This window comes from Trachurus japonicus, chromosome 17, assembly GCF_045865225.1.
Source record: "Trachurus japonicus isolate A0001 chromosome 17, Traja_1.0".
Classification (NCBI taxonomy): Eukaryota; Metazoa; Chordata; class Actinopteri; order Carangiformes; family Carangidae; genus Trachurus; species Trachurus japonicus.
Window position 1 is genome coordinate 31,289,930 of NC_140923.1, and position 17,702 is coordinate 31,307,631.

Genomic DNA, 17,702 nt, shown 5'->3' on the forward strand with positions numbered 1-17,702 from the left:
CGGGGGTAATGGCTTACACCAGGACATAGTTATCTTTTTTGCCACCATTATGAGGACTAGGTACATTTTTTCTTTACATAAAAAGTCACAAGGAAGCACTCCAAGAACAAAGATCAGCGGGTCATTCCTTACACTAATTTGTAAAATGTTAGAAAGTTCCGCTCGGATCAATGCAGTGTATTTTATTATGTGAATTGAATAAACTTTATTGATCCCAAACTAAAGTCTTGCATGTAAAATCTCAATTTCTAGAGGAACTAGAAAATATATCACTTAAATACAGTGGAAATATTGTATATGGTATCCCACTCTGATGTGGGTGAATAAGTGAGCAGGGGTGAACTCCAAACAGATGATGACAAAATTAGTTCATTTTTTTTTTATTTACCATAATCTTTTAAACACCTCGGTACTGCATGAAAGCAAACACAGTTACAAAAAGCAACAGAAACTCCACCTCTCCCTCTGCTACAAGCTTACAAATCCATACCAGTAAAACTTACAGATAAAGCAAAGTGAGGGGATTTCAAAATAAATGTTTAACACAGTAATAAAGTGAAAACAGTTTTGCATAGGGGGGTTTCCTGGGGGAGCAAAGGCACCGTTACAAACATCACATAACCAGGTTTAGCCTCACAGATCCCAGTCTGAATCTCACCAGCTCAGTTTTCATTGTAAGTCAGGTGGAACTTTATCAGCTGGCCTTTGCGAGACTAAACCGAGATCAACTGAAGAGAAAACAAAGAACTTAGCATTACTTCATTATAAACGGCCAGCTGTTTTACTCTTTTGCATAGAGTATAATCTGTGCAGCAAAATAAATGTTTATAAACCTGAGGGAGAAAATGGCAACAAGGCACAAAGTCAAGCATGTTCACAAACATACAGAATATGACGCACAATACACAAAGATATGCTTCAGAGGTCCATATAAGCATTTAACTGTATATACGTGTAGTAACTAAACAGAACATGTGCATTGCAGAAAGGCTACTCTGAAGGAGGCTGAAGTATAAGGCTATGAGACCATTTCACTGGTGATTGTCAACAAAGGCAGGTCCACTGTACATACTTCAGCTATAAACAGCAGCAGTGCTAAATTCCTATTCTAGAAATACAGTGATCCCTTGTTTTCAACATTTCATAATACAAACATAATAATTCAGTAATCTTAAAAAATAGAAATAATAATAATAATATGGAATGTTTTCCCTCAATAACCTCATGATCACCAGGGACAGTGGAAACAGGGACAGGATAGGTCTAAGATCTCCAGGCACTTAAGAGAAGAAACTTACAGCAGGGGTAAGCATTAGTGCATCGAGCCAGAGGAATGTTTCAGCATGTGACAATAAAAAAAATAAAATAAAATAAAATAGAGCAAAAGTAAAGACAGAGAAGGAGGGCACAGTGTCCTCATCAGGTAATTAGGTCCAAGACACTGGAGCTGAGGTGCAAGCGGCGGGTGTGTCTGCAGGAGGTGCAGAGAGGCTGTGGATTCCAGTGCATGTCTGTCTTTGGTGTTTCACTGTTTCGTATAATTAACAGTTACAGAAAACAACAGAAGGCTGAAATAAAGGAGTTTAATAGGCTGCCTGTCTCCTTAGAACATAAACTGCTCAATGCCGTTCGTTTTGGTTCCTGCCAATTTCCTCCCAACTCGGATGTCAGTAAGGAAGGACTGATCTAGAATTACATTTGTTACCAACTTTAAAAAAAAAATAAAAAAAAATCTAAAATATCAAAATATCAAAATAAGCCTAGATCAATAATCCCAGTCTTACACACTTTAGAAATAAAGGCCCTGGTGTGTCGACATTGCTGCAGCAAAGTGCGGCTCTGTAACTGGTCCTGAGTCAGTGGAGTGTGTGAAGTGGGTGGTGGTGGTGGAGCGGTCTGTTCTACTGGTCAGAGCTGGTCAGAGGCACCAGATGTGGAGTCTCTACTTGAGGAGTTTTCTGGCCTCCGTGTGACGCCTCCACGGCCTGGACGGCGGCGTCCTGTCTCTCGTACAGACTCCCCAGCAGCTGAGCCGTTTTGAAGACCGAGGCGTGACCCGTGGGCTGCAGGGACTGGACCTTCTCCAGGTTCTGGAGGGTCCGCAGCATCTCGGCGGACACGATGGGCAGATGCTGCTCCTGGATCAGGCTGGTGCTGGCCGGCCGCAGGACGGTGTCGCGCTGGCCCGGGGGCCGGGGGGCCGGTCTGGTCCGCTGGGGGGCCGGGGCTCGGACAGGGGTGAACGGCGACATCTTCTTCTGCGGCGGGTGGGCGTCTTCGTCCTCAACCGACCGGTCGCTGGAGGATATCGTGCTGTCGTCGGAGTCGTCGCTCGCGCCTTCGTCGTTGCAGCTGTTGTCGTCGTGATCGTCGTCGTCTTCTTCTTTGGCGCCGTCTCCGTCTGTGATGTAGATCATGTCTTTGGGCAGAGAGGTGAACTGGTAGACGAGTCTCTGGCCCTCGACCTTGTTCAGAATCCCCCTCTGGTAGTAGTACCTGCATGAGACAACATTCAACATTAACAAACACAAAGAGTTACTAGACACCTCATCACCTACTCATAACCCTGTTTCCCTGAGATGATTGAAAAATCTTTCAAAACCCTCTCAGGCTTAAGAAACTGTGGAGAAGGCGAATCAGGAGCGTCTTAAGGAGCTTCCAAACTCACAGGAGGGACTTAAACCTACATGTTTGCTTTTGAAAAGGAGGAAAACAATAAAAGCTTGCATTTGCTGTTTTTTCCTCCTTTTCTTGGTTTTCACTTCTGTCATGACACATTTAAAATAAAAAGACAAAATGCCCACAAACATAACACAGAAAAACATGCACATTAACTGAGCAATTATTCATCTGTGTCAGATCATCCATATATTACATATCTACTGACTACTTATTTACCTCATTCATATCTGCCAAACTTCTGCCAAAAGCAATAATTACAGCACTGACGCTGAGCGATGTTGTGATGAAAGATGTTCTCATTTTATTTATTCATTTAAAAGCACTTTATAATTCTGTCTCTCATAAAAGACAGTACATGTATGAATGCAGCTGGCAGTGTGTTGTGCTTTACTGATGTGTTTTTAATATCTATCATTATATTACAGGCAGTTAAAAAGAGCCACATCACATTAAAGTGTTGTTCAAGATTCTCTTCAGCACCACAGAAATCCAGCATTAACAACATGCACATGTGCCTTTTGTGAAGTTGTGCTTTGAGGAACACATGTCAACATTTTACTGTTTAATCTTCACAGAAATGCTCAATCATTATTGGGAAACAGTGCCCGGATCTGCCTCCAACAAAGGATAAGAGCAGGAAGCTTATGAATGTGTTATGATTTTCATAATAAGTGTTTCTGAGTGTTGTGTACCTGAGTGCTCTGCCCATTGTCTCATAATTCATGTCTGGCTTGTTCTTGTGTTTGCCCCAGAGTTTAGCCACTGCTTTAGAGTTGACCAGTTTGAATATCCCTGCGTGGGGATTAGTCCATTTGATGTAGCGGGGGCAAACCTGTCGGTCCTGCAACAACTCCATGAGGAACTGCCACAGGTACAGGGTGTTTCCTCCTGAAGCACAAACACAGGAAATATTATAGAGAAGGAAAGACAAGGACACAACATGGGAAATTGCTTTTGAAAAAGCTGCATAACAGTGACTGATCCCCTGTGAGCCATCCAAAGCCCCTTTCAGACATGGTATTTGTTACATTGCTGTGTTCATTTATCTGTTTAAATGCTGCCTTTTTGTCCTTTCAACACTGGTGTCTTTGACATTCATGTCCTTGATGGCTTTATTTAGACATGGCAGTATATTAACAGAAAGAACCACAGGCCCACGTGACACTTGGCACCTGGTGCATGTGAAGGTGCTTTGAGTCAGAGCTGTGAAAAGCTTCTTGTTCTCTCCCAGGCTGCATCGCTGAGGATTATGAGATTGATTTGAAGTGTCATTGTCAAAACCTTGTGATTCGAGTCTAATGTCTCAATTCAATTATAAATGAGCGCCAGCTGGAATCATGCATCTAAGGGTTAAACCGCATCTCCATCAATTTCTTTAAACCATGACCCACTAGATAAAACCAATTATTAAAAAAACATGGGGAGCACTGACCACTTTTGGGTAAAATGAATGAAGTCAAAATTGTAGTTACACCTCAATCTAATTATCTCTCTGTTGCTTCCTCTGAAGATCTCTGATTTGATTTATTGGCAGGACAATAACATTATCAGTGATTTTCAATGAGATAAAACGAAGCCCAGAATCAAAATGAGTAGGATGTGTATGGACAGGGACAAAGGAAGATGAGCATTACCGGATGTCAGGGTGTATAATCTTTCGAGATAATCAAACTAACTAAACATTGGGTTAGAGTTGATCCAGACTTAGAGTGGGCAACCATAGAAAAGAGGCTGGCTGCACGTTATTGTCTAATTACCTTTTTATCAGAACAGTTGGAAAATAAAACTCAAAATCCCATGCTGCCTACTCAACTGTGTGTGTGCTATGATGCATAAAGCTTGTCATAAACCAGGCATATGCGTCCTCACTGTGGAATAACCCAAAAATACATACTAGTGGGAAAAGAATGGAACACAAAAGAGTGGCAGCCTGATTTGGATCTTCAGGGGAATCATAAACTTGTGAATAATTTGTGGAAATGCTTACAAATAAAACATCACTGAGGTTCCCATTACCTCAAGAAGTTCACTGAGCTTCAGTATTATACAAAACACTTCACAGGTGACTCCTGCAATATTCTTTGATACAGCAGAAAGACTCATGAGTATAGGAGGAGCTCAGATATTATATCTAATGTGGGCTAAACATCAGAGATGCTGGAGGGAAAGTCATCCACTGTAAAAGTGTAAAATAAAAAATAACATTGGATGCTCACTAGATTTCACAAAGTGGTAATTGATGAAAAACAGGTGCATTAAGTATAAAAGCCATCAAATATAATCTTTGTTTTGTGTCAATTTGCTATTGAGTAATGGTCGCCAAATACATTCTCATCAGCATTAATTAATATAATTAGCTTTGATGCATATTTCACTACATATTAATCAACTATTCATTCACTTTGCATGAATATTTTTTAACATCTGTCTATCTGTCCCTATGTCTTTTTCATTACTAATTAATCAGATGATTATTATCTGAATGAATCAATTAATCACTTCATCCGTAAAATCCCAGGAAATAGTGAAAAATGTATTCATGTTTTTCATTTATTTGCAAGAGACTGATTCATCAATGACATATTTAGCTAATTTGATTTTGATCTTTTTACATCATCTTCAACTGACTCGATAATGATCTGTTGTACGTACCGTTCGCCAGGTAATGTACACCTAATACTTCAAATAGTGAGATTGTGTTTAATTACAGCAACTCCTTCAGAATGTGAGCAAGATGTGCACTCAATTTAATTTATTTTGTCTGTGCCTCACATGTTATGAAATGAGGTACATGTGTGACAGTGCCTTAACTCATGTTCTTGTTTGGTAATACCTTTGTTGTATTTGTCTTTTTTTACTGTAATTTCAGGTGTGGGAGACTCTGCCCTCCGATGTCGAGCTTTTCTACCTGCAAAAGTAGATGAAGAATAAAAACTGTCAAAAAAAATATTCCATCTATAATTTACTTTCAGATAAGAAAATAAACACATAATGTGACTGACCTCTCTTTTTGGACTGCAGCTGTGCCACAGGCTTCTCTGTGTGCAACGAGTGCCACTGTGACTGGTCAACAGGTCCCACAATCCCTTCTGCTGACACAGTCACCTGGGTAACAGGAGCAGTGATGACATCACCCAGTGATGGTAAGAAGGTCTGGGCTGCAGGGGGCATAAACAGATGTAATGAAAGAGAACAGCACTGTGGCCATCATGTCTAAAAATAACATCACACAGCCAAACACGTCCTACATCAAAAAGCAGAGGGGGGGACACACTGTTGGTGTGCATATGACCAATGCTAATTCAGGTGTGTGTCTGTTAGTGCGTGTGCACTCACAGTAGTGTTGTTCCAGGGAGAGCGTGTCAGTACAGTCCATGTTGAGAAGCGAGTCGGCAGCAACAAGCGTCTCCATGGTCTCCTCTTCTCCACTTTCACATGGCTCCACTGCAGCCCGCACAAACCAGAGGAACACACACACACAAACACACAGCAGGCACAGGAACATTATTAAATATGAGAAACAGACTAGAAGGTCAGTTCACCCAAAATATGAAAACAAAAATCTCCTCTTGTGGTATCTGGCCATGTTAATAGTTTTCTTTTCTTTTCTTACATGTGCATCCCACCTGCCATTGAATCAGGGAAGAATTTTATTTGCGGTGCCACAGGTTTCAAAATGTTATTTTCAAAAGACTCCAGCACGGTGTGAGAATAAGCCACTACACAGGGTTCCTACACATTTGAAATTTCCAAATTCCATACTTGTTCCAGACCCTAATTTCCAGAAATAAGAGTAAATGTGTGCATCATGTAAATAAATTATGCAATTAATCATTTGTTTTCATTATTCTGAATGCGTATGCTATTATGCAACCAAATAATTTCCAGGAGATTGTAGCTAGGTACAATAGCGTGTACAAAATAATTCACCCAAATAACTTAAGATAAAACCAAACCTAGATAAGTATTAAGATAAATACATTTCCATACAATAGTTTGCATTTTCCATACTTTTCCAGACCTGGAAATGTATAAAATCAAATTCCATACTTTCCATACTTGCGTAGGAACCCTGACTAGACATTTTGACATGTCACAGTCAGAAAAGCACAGATGTAAAGAACAAAATGGATAACTACTGGATTGTACTGAGCTGCAGGTTCAGGGTCCTGGTATCACGTCACCGCTGCTGGGTCACTTGAACAGAGCTGACGCCTCGTTAATGTTATTAGTGACACCTGTGCTCCTCTGACCTACTCTACTGCTGTAGGGAAGTGGTCTCAGACTTCTGCACCTCACTGTAATATATGTCAAATCTCCATTGGCAAATGTTTGTAATGAACAGCAACAACCCAGTCAAATTGTTGTTGTTGAACATTTTAAAGGGATAGTTCACCCAAAATCAAATTTCACTCATTATCTACTCACCCTCATGTCGACTAAGAGAGTCCTCCGTTCCTTCTCTGAGTTACGGGGGGGTCCGCGCAGCAGTATTTGTCCATATAATGGTTGTCAATGGATACCAACTTTCTTTGTCCAAAAAGACACACTAAAAAACATCCAAATACCTCCATACTGCTCGTCTGTAATGTCCCTCTGGTATTGAAGCCCCAACATGAGAAATTGTTCCGCTGGTCAGTGCAAATCACGCGAGATTTGCACTGACACAGGAAGAGCAGTGAACCGAGACACTGGGAGCTTCCACTACAAACAAGCTTAAAATATAGACTTATTTAATTTTTTTCGGAATAATTTCTCATGTCGGGGCTTCAATACAAGAGGGACATTACAGACGAGCAGTATGGAGGTATTTGGATGTTTTTTGGTGTGTCTTTTTGGATGAAGAAAGTTGGTATCCATTGACAACCATTATATGGACAAATACTGCTGCGCGGACCCCCCCCCCTGTAACTCAGAGAAGGAACGGAGGACTCTGAAAATTCTCACAGCTCTTAGTTGACATGAAGGTGAGTAGATAATAAGTGAAATTTGAATTTTGGGTGAACTATCCCTTTAACATAATTTCTTCAAAGTTGCATTGGCCCAAAAACAGACATTTGTGTTCAGTCACTTCATCTGCAAGCAATGTCTGCATTAATCTTCTAGAAAATGTACCGTGTTACGATTATCTACCCATATGTTGTGTCATTAGAGGATTTTATAAATGTAAGCACCACAAATGAAATTCAGGTCACCTTAGTTTTACTGCAGGTCCACTGATGGCAGACGTTTAAGTGGTGGGTGTCTGAAAACATATAACCAACCTATCTACAACCACCAGAGCAGCAGTTAGTACTTTGTTGTGTGACACTAAAGACCTCCACAGCCTTATCAGATGGGTTCAAGCACCCATTCATTGTGCCCCCCTCAGTGGGTGGGATGGGCTTTCCTGGAATTGTTCAATACTATCGTACGGCTGACCGAGACAGCGGAGACTGAGCTGGATCTGCAGCTGCACAAAGGAGTTCATACGAGACACAGTGATCCAGTTACTGTGCTTAGCTTATGTATTTTGGTTTTTCTAGTAGGTTCAGTCGAGTTTGTATTGTACCACCAGCACCGGAAGTAGCAACATTAAAGGGATAGTTCAACATTTTGGCAAGTCATAGGGGTAGGTTCATTACCTTTAGCATGGTGCATGTTGTTTTGAGATCCGCGGGGCATGACGCAAGCTGCTCAGCGAATACAATGGAGTTGAACGGTACAGATCCCCTGTCCCTCATCTAACTCATAAAGTACACAATCCAACAACTCCAGAACACTCTTGTGGAGAAGAAGTTGTGACCTGCACATTCACCATCACCACACTATGAAATATTCAACTAACATTACGAGACAGAGTTGTTTTCGAGGCAAATGCAGCCGGAACTACTTTACAGACATGGCTGCTTGGCAGAGTGATTTCAAAAGCGCAAGTAGTTCTGTGTATTTGCTTCATGTGTCATAATGTTACATAATTATACAACATGATTATATCATAGCGTGGTGAATGTGCAGGTCACAACTTCCAGAGCGTTTTGGAGTTGTTGGATTGTTTATTTGATGAGTTAAGGCGGGCTTACACTGCACGACTATTCGTCTGTTCACAGCTCAAACTGCACGAGCTTCCCTCTTCAGTCCTACGTCTCAGATCAGTCTCAGACCACCACTAATTGCACGTCGTTCTACGATTGCTCTCCACCACGATTACCCTGCGATGCCACTGAGATTTGTGCTGCTCTATAATTGCTCGATTGTAAACCTCAAATTGACATTGGTTCCTGATGTTGGTTCCTATAGCAGAGTCCATGGTGGAAGATCAGACCGACAAACACACAGACAGACAGCGTGCATCACCTCCAAGGACGGTGCTGCTGGAAAAAAAATTAAAAAATTAATAGAACGGCGCTACTCTCTCCAGCCAGCTGACGTGTAGCTCACCTGCAGCTCTGCAGCTGTCAGAGGAGCCTCACTAGTTCTCTCTCTCGCCTGCACTTTGAAGAGTTCAACATGTGAAGATCTAACTACCATCTGAACACTGGTCAGCTGAGCCAGAGCACAGTGGACGTGGCTGGTATAGGCTCGCTATTTTATACTGTAACGGCAAGAAAAAATAATCGTCCTCAATTGTCTGATAGTGTGTGTACATTTGTCGGGCTGATCTTCCATCACAGACTGCGCTGCATTACTGATCATCACCCGGTCACCCTGTCTCTCTACAGCTGTGGTCTAACTTCAGCTTGTCACTCCCCTGTCCCTCCTCTCTCTGTCTGCCCGTTCTAACTCCATCTGACGACGTTCAGCATCACATTCAGGTTCATAAAGGCTCTGTGCTCTGTGCTAAAACAATCTGTCATGGCAAAAACTTGTTGTATGTGCAGAATCGTGACGTAGGACCCCATACATTGTCCGTCACAACGAGAAATTTTCTGGCATGTCAGAAATTTGTCGGGAGGCCGGCGACTCGTTTTTAGGACGTCGGGACGTGACGCAGAGCCTCACTAACTATGCGTCTCACGACCCCGCGATCCCTCTACGATCATGCAAATTATGCTGCGACTCGTCTGGGACGACAAAATCGTGGCAAAATCGTAAGCCCGCCTTCAGATGAGGGTCAGGGAAAATGTACCCTTCACCTCCATTGTGTTCGCTGAGAAGCTCGCATCTCTGCGGCGCAGATCTCAAAACAACATGCACCAATAATTAAAGGTAATGAACCCACTCCTATGACTACAGGGATTATGGCAATAGGCGAATTTGCCAAAATATTGAACTACCCCTTTAATATCTACTGCTTTTAGTTTTACATTTTGATTTTTCAGACACTGTGATGGTTGGTGGGAAATGCATGCGAGTCCCGTGCGTTCTTCCAATTTGCAGTTGATATATTCTGTCTATTGAAAGACAAAAAGATGCATATTATGTCCCAAGTACTTCAGGTAACTGCAGTGCTGTATCACTGCACTTTAGGTAAGACAGAAACATGTCTCTTTAGGGGAGAGTGACCCCTCAATGACCCTCAAAGCAACTATCCGATTAGTTATTTATTCTGGCTCCAAACAGCAAAGGTGTTTGCTCCTCCTCCCCCTCACTGAGCGTCAGTACACAGGTCAACACACAACACCAACACCTAACCTAGTTTTCGCCTTCAATGGAAACAATGGTGGCACATACAGTATGAGCAGGGGTGCAGATCCGATGTCAGGATTGGGGGGGGACACAAAAGTGATTTTTGCCCATATGCAACTCATACCATGCCGCCATAAATCACAACTTCATAGAGGCTCACTTACTCAACTGTTATATTACTAAATCATAATCATTCAAAAAGTACAGCACAGGGAATCATTAACTGTGCTTACCTTTCTTGTTATCACTGCTTACTCAACTGTTATATTACTAAATCATAATTTTAAGGGTCTCGGGTATGTAATGTCTACTCATGTTATCTTTCGTCTCCTTCAACCCTCCCAGATCCACAATTCTTCTCCCCATCTTCCTTTTCTCCCAGTGTATGGGACTACTTAATGCATGATTAATTGATATGGATAGATATCAAAATAAGAAGCCTTAAATTTGAGGGGGTCGTTTTTTTAACGCCTGCTGATGTCATCAGTGTCTGTGTAGTCAGAATATTTGTCAAATTTGTTCAACTATTTCAATCTTTTCTTTTTAGATGTGAATCTAAAATGAGAAGAATGTGAAGTCTGAAAATACATTTGTTCAATTTTGAATAATTTGGGGTATTTTTATTCGGGGGGGACAATTCATGTTTTTCAGAAATTCTTCACCCATGCTCCTCCCCCTCACTGAGCGTCAGTACACAGGTAAAACACACAACACCAACACCTAACTTAGTTTTTACCTTCAATGAAAACAATGTTGGCACATATGAGTTTTTCAGTCCAGCCACACTTGATGCTCAACATTATTAGACATTAGCTGTGTATGTCTGAGCACCGTGACGGGCTGAGAGGCTACAAACATCCCCTAGCTAGCAGCTGTTTGTCGTGGACACTAACTTAACTCCTCCGGTGGCCGAGAAAAAAGCAGCCGCCGACCTGCCACACCGACTAACCGTGACACCCGCAGCACGGCAGGTGGGCTGCTGCCGTCAAACAGCAGTCACACACCGTACACGGTCGGTGTGTGACTGTGAGAGCCGCTCTGCAGCAGCCGCAGCTCCGTTAGCTCCGTGAACCGAGCCCCGCCATGCCCAACTTTATCTGCTCCCAGCAAACACACAGTCACATCGGAGGAAAACAACCGGCCAGAGCGGCGCGACTTACTTTTACTTCCCAGCACTGGTGAGGACACAAGCTAAAGCATGTGTGCTGTAGCCCGCGTTGACCACGTCTACATCCTAATTTAATTAATTAACTGTCCTTTTCCAGGCACGAGCCAGGAATGTTTTGTTTCACTTCCTGAATTTTTGCGGAGGGTGGTCCATGTGCGAGGGGGCGAGAGTGCGCATGCGCGGTCTCTGGCGCCTTTTACCAAAGCTTTACTACTTGGTGTGACCTGGCTGCCAGTGTGACTCATTTTTACAAAATACAAAAACATTGTAAAGTGTACATAAATTCAACGTTTTTATAGCTTTCATGTTGATGGATTTTTAATAGACTTGATATATTGTTTGGCTTCATTTTCAAAGATAAGAAAGAGTGGTTTTTGATTAGTGTAGGCCTAACGACTTATGAATATGCCATTTGGCTAACTGCATAAACATATTGATGATATAGTATTGATTTTCTTTTGCAGATGGATTGTCAGTGAAGCCAAACAATATATGTTCAAAGCACAGGGAAAAGATATCAGGTTGCTAATATCTTCCCATAATTTGGTTGAGAAAGGGCAAGACCAAAATGAGAAACATCTTTAGGGTGTCCTACACAGAGAGAGCAGTTTAAATCTATATCTTTTTTAAATCATTGTTAAAAAAAAAAAAAAAAAACTTTAGATGGGTAAATTCTGTGAATTATTTTAAAAGATAGTTATTTTACCTTATTATTAGCCTAATTAGCCTAGCCTATATATCTATCAGGTAAGTTCCAGATCTTTTTTCCAGTTAAGGTTATTAATAATTTGTTCCACTAAGTTATGGAGTTGATACGACTTCTTTCTGAAATAAAGAGCGTATTACGGTTATTTGCGTGTTGAGGAGAAACAAATTTGGCCAATTTCAAGTTTGGTTGGATTAAAGGGCAGTATGTTGGGTTTTGTCCTAATGTACTTTTAAATAACATAATTAGTGTGACTCATGATTTGGTTAAACTTCAATAAAAACTTCACAGAGCCAAAGGTCACACTGTTGAATAAAGCATTAGCATGGAAGTAGCTTAGTGGACGCCAGGTGAGCTCCTATCATGAAATCTGAATGTGACAGTAACTGGGGCACAAATGTGTGTGTGTGTGTGTGTGTGGGTGGTGTGTATTTATTGTGTGTGCTGACCTTTGAGCAGCTGCTGGTGGTGATCCTCCTCGGTGTGTGTCTGTTCACACGCTAGACCTGCATATGAGAGCAGGTGTGGATGAGGAACCTGCTCTACAATCACCGCAGGGTAATCTGAGTGACCCCCCAGCTGCAACACACAGACACGCAAAGGAATCAGATGAGATTGCATCAGAGCATGATTTTGTCCAGTTTCAAAGATGAAGTCAGATTATTTTACACACAAATAGACATTTACTCACATGTGAGATGTTATGGTCACTGGCGAAGTCAAAGATGAGCTCTGACTGCTGGAGCATGGCTGCTGAATATCTCAGTCACACATGCACACACATACACATACACTCTAGCTGGGTGAAAATAGCATCACAGTTTTCCCTCTGAAGACTTAATGTCTGAACTGGTCTGATGTGTTTTTGTGTCCAAAACAGGCCCAGCTTCTGCCTGATGGCCGCCGGCGTAGATCTACCAGATGAGCTCCCCCTCTACGAAGCGACGACACAAGGCCAGTGTCTCTCTCTCTGTGCAGGGCAACTCGACAGTGGAAGAGTGATGTGAGTAAACTAATTGACCAGAGACACAGAGGCGTCACAGGAAACTCATGTTCGCTCGTTCTGCCTCGACTCTCGATGAGGAAGTGGGGGCTGCTGAACTGTCCTGTGGTCGGCCTGAACCTGCCATAGAAAGGAGGAACAAGAGCAAATGTGTGAGGTGAGAGCAAAAAACACCCACAAAAGAGTAGCACAGCTGCAGCCAAGGAGACTTTTTTTTTAAATTCAAAGACATTCAAATAAAGAACTGGTCACTCTGATCTGAGATATGCAGCTAGAGAGCAGCACAGTGTGCTTCCCTCTTTCATATATCTCACTCTTTTGCTCTTATCTTGTGTCTAAAAGAGGCTAAACCAGCAACAGGAAGGAAGCGTTTGCACTGCAATGTGTGCACGGGCCGTGTGTGTGTGTGTGTGTGTGTGTGTGCGTGCGTGCGTGTGTGTGGTAGGAGTAGGGGGGAGGCATCTGGTAGTTGAGCACGAAACATCATGTCTTCGCGCAACGTTCAAGGTTTTAGGGCCGTTGCATGCACATTCCTTACAACATGACTGTGAAGTGGCCTCCTTAGAACAAAGCTACAAAACAAACTCCTCTCCGTTACTCCCCCTCGCCGCCTCTCCTCCGCACTTGTTTTTCTTCCCCTCCTCTCTCTCTCTCTCTCTCTCTCTCTCGTCCTCTGGCTGTCACATCACTGTTAATTCCATTTAATCAGTCTCAGTCCTCTCTGTTAGTCTGCGAACCGTCTCTGCTCCTCTGCCCCTTCGTGTTTGAGTTATTCTGAGGTTAAAGTCAATTCACGCTCTTCTTCTCCTGCTGTTGCGTAGCAGCCTCCCACTCCCAAGTGTCACATTTAAAAACTGTTGGCACACCTGCACTTACCTTCAGCTCCTTTCCGTCCAAGATCACGCCAGCGTTTAGGTTTTGTATGCAAACAAATCTCGCTGCGTGAACAAATTGCTTCTAAGGAGTTAATTCTAATCACAGAGCTCCTACATTTTAATCCCATTAATCCTCAGTTTGGCTGAAAAGCCTCGGTATAGTTTTTCATTTTCTAAACCCCGGCTGTCAAACAAGAGGGAGAGTGCGAGTGAGCTTCTTTTGTCTTTATGTGTGTGTGCGTGATAGAGGCACAACATGTTTGGGTCAGTTATCACACAGGAAGCACAGCTCAGTTAGGAGGCACCGCTTCCTGAGTTCCTGTGCCAAACCACTGCCAACATGTCTGCCAGCAATGGCCCTCTCATTTTCCACTTCCTATGATGTGTGCAGTCATTTGGCACTCAATGATTTATGTAGGACATGGGAGAGATGGAGTTTACTCTTCAAAGCACTGTAAGATTTAGGAGAAGTGGTCCACTTTTTCTGTAAAATGCAACACCTGATTTTTTGAAATCATAGCCGAACCTTCAGTTGATTGATTAACCAAATAGATTTAAAACATTTGTGTGCGTCTTAAAAAGTTAAGCAACATTGGCTGATTTCAGCTTCTAGGATGTGAATATTTGCAAGTTGGCTTGCTTGAGCCAAAGAAGCAGTTTGAAGATATCGCCATGAGCTCTGGAACATGTGTCTGTATTTCACAATTTTAAACTATTTTCTCAGAAAATGATCAGTAGTTATGTAACAAGCAGCGATGGGTTTCATCGACAGTAAATCTCATTTTTGAAGATAAACTAACAAGAAGTGATTTTTTCTTCATACACCAACAACACTCACTTGTTTGTGTTTTCTTTGTCAAGTTGCTTGTTCAGGGTAATGAGCTAATGGCCTCGCTGCTTCCCACTTCCCAATCTGAAAGTCTGGCTCTGGATGAACGGTGAGGCGAGCTGCCATGCTTATTTTCGTGGCTGTGAGCGTAATAGAATTACCGTTTTCGTGCTAATGAGTCACAATGGCACAGTTCTGTTTCACCAAATGACCCCGTTGCACTACATTATCTTATTGCCCGTCTCACAGGCATCAATGTGTGGTTGGGCTAAAACTCTTAGAAACTAAATGAGAAAAAATTGAGTCTCCTAATAGGAGCCAAAGCAACTGCACGCAATGTTTGGTCTCAGCACACAGACTGAAATACACACCACAAACCTGGGAGTGATTCATGAATTTCAGATTTAAATTTAAATTCTCGTTCTAACAAAGTCATTAAAGATCTCTTTCAATAAACTTTAATTACTAGTAGTTTAGACTGTTGTAATTCCCTTTTTATTGGATTACCTAAAAAGTCTTAAGTAGTCCAGAAATGTGTGGTCAGAAAACTAACTAATGAAAATAAATCACATTATCCCCCTTGTATTGACCCAGCACTTTCCTGTCTGATTTTAAAGGTCTTTCATTTGCGTGTAAAAGCTTAAATGACCTTCAACCTCTCTACATCAGGGATCTTTCCCTCCAAGATCCTTCACACCTTTTTTAAATTGCTCCAGATGTGTCCCATAAAAGTACCAGAGTGGCTGCTGCTGTTTTTATGCCTCTAAGCTGCTATATCACCACAGCAAGCTGGATAGGTGTTTCAAAGGAAACTCAAGACATATCTTTTTAATCAGGCTAATTTGGAGCAATAGCCACTGGTTATCACACATTTTATCCCTTGTGTTTATTTCATTTCATTGCTTTTTTTTAACTTCAGTGGTTTGAATAAAAGGTGCTGTATTGATAAAGCAGAGTTGAACTGAGGTGACCTAAGATTATGCTAATGAGATACTTTTTGTAAAATCATCAGGATCATTAATGTCACATGTTGCCATTTTTGATCTTTTACTTTCTTCGACCCTTAGCCGCTGTGAACTTCATATGTTCATTGTTAGTGCTGCCCTGCAGCCCACTGCTTCTATACAAGACTCTCTAACAGTATAGAGGCTTGGTTCATCTGCACTCTGGTCACATATGTTTGTCTCTGTGGCCTTGGCACTGGGATCTGAGTCTGTGAAGTGTCTGCCAGACCCCTAAGGACACTGATAAGCCCCCATAACATTCATTCCCCAGTTTGCGTGCGTGTGTGTGTGTGAGAGAGAGAGACAGGGACTCAACGACTGAGATAGAGCGGGCGCGGGTGTGTTTGACAGAAAGGGGCAGAGAGTGTGTATGTGTGTGTGTGAACTAGGCCAGGCTGATAACAGTATATGGCAAGTGAGGGAGGCACTGATAAGCCCTTCTTGTTGCTTGGGGTAACCAGGCCTTGTTAAATGAACACAGTGAAATATGGTGTGTGTGTGTGTGTGTGTGTGTGTGTGTGTGTGAGAGAGAGAGTGTGTGTGTGTGGCGGAAAGGGGGAGATTTGGAGTCGGGGAATGGAGTAGGTCACAACGCACCTCTGTTTATACAACAATGCTAGTGTACATGTGTGCGGTTTTACATGTCATTTATAGTAAATCATACAGCTACGTTTTTTTTTTGGGTTTTTTTTACAAAACACTTTCTAGCGCTTCTGTAAAAAGTGTCAGGCGGCCATGCTCAGAAACTCAACACACACTCTCTGAAAAAATACTTTCACTTTCCCTTCAGCACATGTCATGTAACACACAACTCCATGGACAGCGAACAGTATTGTTGTATCAAGTAATTTTCCTCCATAAAGATTAGTGGGTCTGTTAAAGGGAATACAAAGCTTTAGGCTTACCTTGTGTTTACAGCATGTGTCTGTATGTGGCCAAGCAGCCACTGCCTGGAGGATCCGCGAGAGCAACGGAAATTGCTTTCATCCCTTCTGGCAAACACAAAACCTTCATGTGTTTACAGACCTGACCTGGGATCAGTTTCCTCTTGCAGATTTCCAGTCACCAGGGGAAGTGCCACACGGACTTAAGATCAGCGTGGATCGTGTTGATTTTTTTTTTTAGCTTGTTGCCCTCAGTCCTTGTCAGTTCTTGCTTCCTCTTCTCCTTTCCAGAGAACTGCCCCCCCTGTGAGTTCTGATTGGTTACCTGTGTTGTGAGTCAAGGTAACCCATAGTGACCATTGTCAGTGTGGAGCAAATGTAAACACGGGCGTATTTGCAATGTAAAGCAGCACAGAGGCAAACAGCCGATCTGCAAACATCCGAGTGGTTTATATGAGGGTGGACAGCCAGTGGATGTGTCGGATGATCTCACTAAATGTCATAATAAAACATTAGGACTGCTTCTACTACACTGAGTGGGACTTTCCATATTATAAAGATCTATTTGTCACTTAATAATTGGAACATTTTAGACTATAAATGTATGTGGAGACAGTATATATTAAAAAGACAGTATATGCTTACAGACAGGTACGCGGGCACATAGACACACAAAGTAGAGTACAAGTTTGTCCTTTATCCAGTCCCTGATGCTCCCTAGTGGCAAAACTCTGCACCAACACCCTTAACAACAAAACCAATCCAAACTCTAATTGACCTCCCCTGTCTCCTTTTAAAAATAGATTAAGAGAAGCCTAAATGACAGTTTATCTGGAGTATTGTCCAGGGACACTCAGGGGTCTTGTACATGCTACCAGAAAGCACTGATCTCCGCATACTGCTGCTGCTCCAGTGGGTGCATTAGCTACTGCAGCATCTGTGG

General features: G+C 42.3%; 1 protein-coding gene across 2 annotated transcripts; it reads right to left on the reverse strand.

The window, feature by feature from the left end:
* Positions 1-353: 353 nt before the first annotated feature.
* Positions 354-16,995, reverse strand: LOC146971084 (ETS-related transcription factor Elf-1-like). 2 transcript variants are annotated; one of them, XM_085805058.1, is made up of 9 exons: positions 16,907-16,995; positions 16,781-16,825; positions 12,856-13,287; positions 12,614-12,743; positions 6,019-6,126; positions 5,685-5,840; positions 5,516-5,590; positions 3,375-3,570; positions 354-2,496 (listed from the first exon to the last, which is right to left on the reverse strand). In XM_085805058.1, the coding sequence occupies exons 3-9, from the start codon at positions 12,910-12,912 to the stop codon at positions 1,902-1,904; spliced, it is 1,317 nt and encodes a 438-aa protein (XP_085661184.1). In that variant the 5' UTR covers positions 12,913-13,287; positions 16,781-16,825; positions 16,907-16,995; the 3' UTR covers positions 354-1,901. The 2 variants fall into 2 exon arrangements, with proteins under 2 accessions (XP_085661184.1, XP_085661185.1); XM_085805059.1 differs by lacking the exons at positions 12,614-12,743; positions 12,856-13,287; positions 16,781-16,825; positions 16,907-16,995 and adding an exon at positions 11,451-11,618.
* Between the last annotated feature and the right edge of the window lie 707 nt (positions 16,996-17,702).

Bases quoted from the DNA above. Each gene is read 5' to 3' on its own strand.
- LOC146971084 (XM_085805058.1), bottom strand. From the start codon at position 12,912: ATGCTCCAGCAGTCAGAGCTCATCTTTGACTTCGCCAGTGACCATAAC. The intron at 5,591-5,684 runs GTCAGTCACATT...CTACTTTTGCAG, and splicing joins GCTGCAGTCCAAAAAGAGAG to GTAGAAAAGCTCGACATCGG. The intron at 2,497-3,374 runs GTACACAACACT...TGTCTCATGCAG, and splicing joins ACAATGGGCAGAGCACTCAG to GTACTACTACCAGAGGGGGA.